The following is a 6281-nucleotide window of genomic DNA, read 5'->3' as shown; positions in this document are numbered from 1 at the left end:
AGGAAAAAGTTGTAAAATATAGTTTACAATAATTATTCACATTCAAGGCTGTACATCAATACATACAACAACGTGGCCCCAAACATGAATTCAATCCAAATAATTCATATATTAGAATTTAAATAACAGACTGAACTAGAGGCTGACAATAGCCAGCAAATAACCTTATATAAGAATAAAAATACAAAAGTGTATATCCTAGTATCATTGCATTATCTGTTTTCATAAGTATTTTTAATTTTTGCTTTGCCTGTACATCACAGTTACAGCTACAGACCAGGTAGAGAATATTACACATGTTCTAACTGACTGCCACCAACCTGAACGACAGCAGTAGACTACTGATTCATCCTACTATACGTGGCTATGAAACAGCCGCAGCAGCTCTAAATACTGTAACAGTTTAATTTGCCAATGTCCAATCAAACAATGGTCATAATGGAGGCTTTTACCTGCACAATGACTCACTTGTAGTCACTAACCCAGATGATTAAACTAGGCTGGACAACATGAGGAGAGGGAAATTTGCCTTTTGTAAAACCTTCTGTACAGTTTGAATTCTTCATTCAGATACAGGGAATTTCCAGGTATTCACATTGGTTAATTCATTTGCTTACCACTGCATAGGTGCTTTGACAGAAACAGCTTCCTTCCTAGGCCACCTTTCCACAACCATTCTGACTTATAACCCTTAAGTGTTAGGCCAGAAGCCAGTTATCTTCAGAAGCTCTGAGAGTGGTCTCAGTCCCATCTAATATGCCAGGGCCCTTGACATACATTGTACCTAAGAGGTGCTACCCCCAGTGGAGTCAGTTTATGTTGGGTTCTGCAATGAAAAAAAAGTGGAAAAAGTGTACTGCAACATCTCTAGGAACATGGTATCTTCACCATACTCATGAGTTGCTACAGTCTCCCAAGTCTCAGCTATAAGCACCCTGAGTCTATGGAGCAGTAGGGAGAAGCCTTGAGGCATGAGAAAGCGGGGAGCTGATTTTCACACATCTTGTGCCCTACACTCTGGTAGAATCAGGTAACACCGAGTATGGTGCCCAGTAAATCTTTACTTCATGTTTCCAAGTAGAGGCCCCACACAACACAGATACAACCCAATTTGGGTGTGTGGGCTTTATTCAAAGACCATAATTACCTGCAGCACACAGGAAGGTTTACATAAGCATCAGCTGGAATACCCATCCTCTGCAATGAGAAGGTCTGGCCACTGCACTCTCCCAAACTGCTAATCTGGGGGTGGGGGTGGGGGGTGGAGCAAGGACACTCACAAATGTACAAAACCCAATCATCTACATGGTTTCTTTTTCAATTAGAGCTTTGCTACTCTGCTTTGCTACTGATCCCAAGATGGCCAAATGCACTCTCTGAGTCTATAAACGTAATTACGAATTACCCATTAAGAATGTGGCAAGGTCAGTTCAACACTTTATCTCTACTGACTGTGCAGAAGCAGATTCAGTACCATTGTGGGCACAAAGTACAGGATTCTGAAAACATCACCAAGCTCTTGGAAGCCATAGCAGCAATGGTGGAAGAGAAGTAACATGCTGACCAGATTCTTGCAATGAAAATGAAGAAACTGGGCTTTGGAAAAATTGGACACAAATGGATCTGCACTAATGACATTTTAGCGTTTAAAAAAAAGCAGTCATAGTCAAACTTTCTTGGGAATACACAGCTTAGCAGGAACTGATGTGATCAAAATCTGTAGGACATGAGGAAGGAGGATTTATTACTGGAACTCAGAGCATCTAAACAGACCAAATAGGAGGAACAGCTATGAAATGAACAAATTCTTTGACCCAAAAATACCACTTGCAGGCAAATGAGAGAAAAAAATCAGAGTAAAAAAATCAAAGACATAAGTATATTCACCACAGCATTATTTAAATAGCAAAAACAAACAAACGACAAAAAACCCAAAAGGATCTGAATGTTTTACAACAGGGAGACAGTTGGATAACTTATAAATCAACCATTTGAGTCCACAATTATTGAAAACATGCTTTTGAAGAACTGCTCGTGGTATAGAGAAATGCTTAAGGGAAAAAATGTCAAGAGAAAAGGCTGGATGCAAAATGATGTGTGTCGTTATGTTCCCAGTTTGGTTTAAAAAGCAAACAAGGGCTAAGGGTGTAGCTCAGTGGTAGAGGACTTGCTCAGCACTTCTGAGGGCCCTGATTCAATTCCCAGCACTGGGACAACAATGACAACAACAACAACAAAAAGTTGGGGAGGGAAAATCAGGATCTACATCAAAATGCTCACAGTGGTCTCTGAATAATGGGCCTTTCTTTTTCTTTTACTTTCAGAAAACACATTACTTTTAAGAAAGCACACAATCACCTACAGCCCCGTTGCTGGCACTAGGAGTCTGTGCCACACTTGGCTATCTGCAAGGTTACTTCAAGCTTGGATCACTAGGGTTTTTAGCCCAAAGAGCGCTGCAGCAGGTGCAGTTTCTACCAACCTAACACAAGTCATCTTTCTCAAAGTGGTTTTTTACTGCATCTACTTGGTTAGAGTTTAGCTACATGATGGATCTGTCCACTACCCAGCCGGAGCACAGAAAAACAGGTAGAAATGACCTATTCAAGCTCAACTTCATTTGTGACACCAAGAAAAGGCATGGCTAGTGGGCAGTGAGGTACAGTCCACTGTGAGAAGCCAGAGGACAGTCTTCAACTTTCTATTCATCCTTACCATTCTTAGGACACATGACTTCTGGAGCTTCTAATGAGACATTTCTTTCTCTCCTTAGATAGATTCCCCCATTTGCTTTTATACACACACACGCACGCGTGCACACACACACAAAATTGTACAAATTGACACCCACATCCTGTCCTACAGTGTAAGGCACCTGCACACTGGGTGACGGCTCTAAGGATGACAGGAAAAAAAACTGAAAGTGATATAAGTCAGGGTAAGAAAAGAATGTGCATGGTTCTTAAAGGGAAAAAAAATCAAGGAAAAGGGGGCAGTAAGGATATAAAGGTGACCTGGGAAGAGCTCAGCTATTGTAGCATAGGGCAGTCATCATGGCCACCCACTACCAGTTCAGCTAAACCCTAATTTTGGAGGTTAGGATGGCACTTGGTAAAGCCCAGGAGGTAGTGTTGCTCTCCAGGGGAGAAAGCAACAGAGGACTCTCCCATAAGCCAGACAGGTGTTCTAACTTAAGCCACACCTCAGCCCCACATGGTCCCCTGTAGTTAAAGTGTCCTCAGAGATGCCTCTCCCTGTATCTGCATGCGACAACCAGGAAGCCACTCTTACACATGCAAACACAGGGCACAGGATACTGAGGGCTAAATAGCCACAAGGCATGAGCAAGAACAGGACTCTAAGGAGGAGACAGCCAAGTTTAGCTAGCATGGTTCTTCAAAAACCAGGAAAAAGTGTCTACTTTCACTCACAGGCTGATAGCGCGCTAAGCTATCTGTTCCCTGGGTCCAAAGGGCAGGTGTGGTCCTGACACCTGCTCCTTGGTCACCTAAAGCTCTTATCATACAATATAGCAAAGTCTGCTCCCATCCAGCACCCCTGCCAAGGCATGATGGCGAGCTTTTCATCTACACTCCACCCAGTTTGAAAGAACCACTCTTATTGTTAAACAGAATCTTTCCCCTCTCGGTTTGGGTAACCTGGCCCAAGGTGGTCACTGTGGACAGGGTCACTGCTGTGTGGACATTTGTGGAGTGCCTTTGTGAAAGTCTACATAAATGGCAAAACTGTTGCCGCCTTCACAACATGGGAGTCAGAGGTGTTCCTGTGAGCAGTCTATGAAGGCAGGTGCCTACTTTTCCCCAATAGAGACCAAGGGTCACCCATTAAGGACATCAGAGTCAGAGAGAGGTACAGCCAAGTTGCTCAGAAGCACTCTGCAAGTGTACTGAAATAGTCCAGGCCATCTGTATCACAGAACAAAACACTGTCAGGTCAGCATCAGGGTATGCCAGCACAGGCAAGCTCAGGCTTAGGTGGGCTGTCTCTGTGAGCTAGACAGTGATAACATTCTTTCCAGGCAAGGTCCATGCTTTATGGTACCAAGTGACCAAGCAACATGAAAAGGCTTTCAGATTTTCAACAGAGATATAAAAACTGAGCTAGCTGAGAAGTGTTTACCCACAGCACCAACAGGTGCGTATGAGACTGGGCAGGAGACTGGCACACAACCCGGGATTTTCTCAGTCCCTGTCTCACAGAGCATGTGGCCTACACATTATACCTATGCAGAAACTCCCAAGAAGGCCTGGACATCACTCCTCCACATGGGAGCGCCAGTCTTGTCCAAGTCAGGGCAGGATTCTGTACCCGATAGTGATCTAGTTGATGTTATCTAGGTGCTGGTATGACAGCACCCCTGCTGGACACGTGCTTAGTGTCTCATTCTCTGGATGAAGTGCTAGGAAGTGGAATGCTAGAGCAGAGCCCAATGAGAGCAGACTGTAACCACAGCAGCCTGCATACTTCTCACCATCAGCCTGCCTATGGTAGGGCAGGAACCACAGAAACATACCTGACCACATCTCTAGGGCCATATAAGGGACTCAGGGAAGGAGGTACACACACAAGCTAAGAGCCCTGTACCCACAGTGAGCTGGTGATCAACCCAGCAGAGTAAAGAGGCTCTCTGGTGAAGGAGAGCCAGATACACCCGGTCCCTCAGTTACAGCAGGAGCTGTGTTTATCAGGTGGGGAAGGGTAGAAGCAGGCATGCAGTTCCTGTGGATGCTAGGAGGGGCTGGTGATGCCAAATCTGGTCACTGGTCTGGGCAGAAGCTGAGCTACCGTGCAAGGAGCTGGGTCTCCATGGCCACAGCAGCACATGGAAGCCACCACAAAGCACAGAGAGCAAGCAAAGCGACCCTGAATTCCTGCTTGTTGGTTATTTGTTTTGTTCTTTGTGTGGCTGGGTTCTTTTTTTCTTTTCTTTTAAATAAAAAAGCTGCAAGGTTTCCACCATCCATGTTCTCCTTGAGATGGCTGGCAGGTGGTCTGGAAGCGTCCTGGGTGGCGGCCGAGCCGCGCTGGGGCAGGTGTCCTGGCAGCGATAGGCAGCCCGGCCGCAGGCCGCGTCACTGCACAGCAGCATCTGGATGGCTCTGGTACCGCTGCCTCCAAACCTCCTGGATCTTTCTGCACCACTTGTGAGCATTCCCGCTTGGATCCATCAGGTAATACGTCCTGTTAGGCTGCAAAGACAGAGCATCTGATGTCCTCCAGGGAGTCCCGTCCCCACCCAGCCTGTCTTCCTGTCAGTGCTGTCAGCACCGTTTGAAAGCCTGTGGGCACAGTGGACTTCTTCTTTCTACAAGTACATAAACTAAGTACAAAGGTGGGTGACCTACCAAAAGCAAAAATCAAAACAGAGTACCTCCTAGCCCATTTCAGGCCTAAGTTGTTCATACAGGTCTCTGAGACACAGAAAGCTGACATGACCCTAGATACTTCCTTGGCCAAAGCAAGGGACACTTCCAACCGAGATGCAGAAGCCTGTGGTGACACTACAATCAGAGGCCTTATAGGGAGACTCACCGTGTGGACAAAAAACGTTTTAAAATTCTTGGCCTCTGGTCGGAGTTCTTGTGACCATGGAATTTCACCTTTCAAGACTTTGTTGACAGGATCAACATAATATAAATGTGGCCCTTCCGTGAGTAATAACTGCCGTCGTCTTGCAAATAAACCCTGGTACAAATAAAAACAAACTGATCAAGGCACAGATGGGACTAACTTATAAGTAGTGCAGGGCATTGTGACTGCCAGCTATCCATTCACCTAAGACACCTCCTCCTCAACCTAAGCCCAGCATCTTACATCAAGAAAACATAAGTATGGGTCTCTGCTGTTTAGTTCACAATATGCCCATCGATGGATAGCTTGTAGTCTCCCCTGTGTCTTCAGCTTCTCTCAGGCACAGAGTCTGCCCTTGGCAGGCCAGCCCTCAACCCACTTTCATGGAAATTCTCACTTCCAGAGTATACAGAGTCAAGAAGGATGTTAGGAAGTCCCTGTTAGCAGAGTCTGATATATCCTGCACTATCTGTTGTCCATAAAATGTAATAAACAGCAAGACAGTGACGGCCCATACCTTTAATTCCAGGACTCAGAGGCAGGCAGATCTCTGTGAGTTCGAGGCCAGTCTGGTCTACAGAACCAGATCCAGAACAGCCAGGGCAACATAGTGAGACCCTGTCTCAAAAACGAATAAACAAATAAGCTTAATAAACAACAACTCCTGTATTTTCAAATCTTCTAATGAA

The 6281-nt window shown here is 45.3% G+C and overlaps 1 protein-coding gene across 1 annotated transcript in view; it reads right to left on the bottom strand.

The window, feature by feature from the left end:
- Positions 1-4173: 4173 nt before the first annotated feature.
- Pdpk1 (3-phosphoinositide dependent protein kinase 1) overlaps positions 4174-6281 on the bottom strand; it is a 64434-nt gene continuing 62326 nt past the window's right edge. The window contains exons 13-14 of the mRNA XM_038328137.1: positions 5554-5706; positions 4174-5210 (exon numbers count right to left, since the gene is read on the bottom strand). Coding sequence (XP_038184065.1) covers positions 5094-5210; positions 5554-5706 — 270 coding nt within the window. The 3' untranslated portion in view covers positions 4174-5093. The remainder of the gene's footprint in view (positions 5211-5553; positions 5707-6281) is intronic.

The sequence above is a fragment of the Arvicola amphibius genome, chromosome 4, assembly GCF_903992535.2.
Source record: "Arvicola amphibius chromosome 4, mArvAmp1.2, whole genome shotgun sequence".
NCBI classification, from domain to species: domain Eukaryota; kingdom Metazoa; phylum Chordata; class Mammalia; order Rodentia; family Cricetidae; genus Arvicola; species Arvicola amphibius.
The sequence above is the reverse complement of the archived record's forward strand: the minus strand, read 5'-3'. Positions and strand labels throughout refer to the sequence as shown.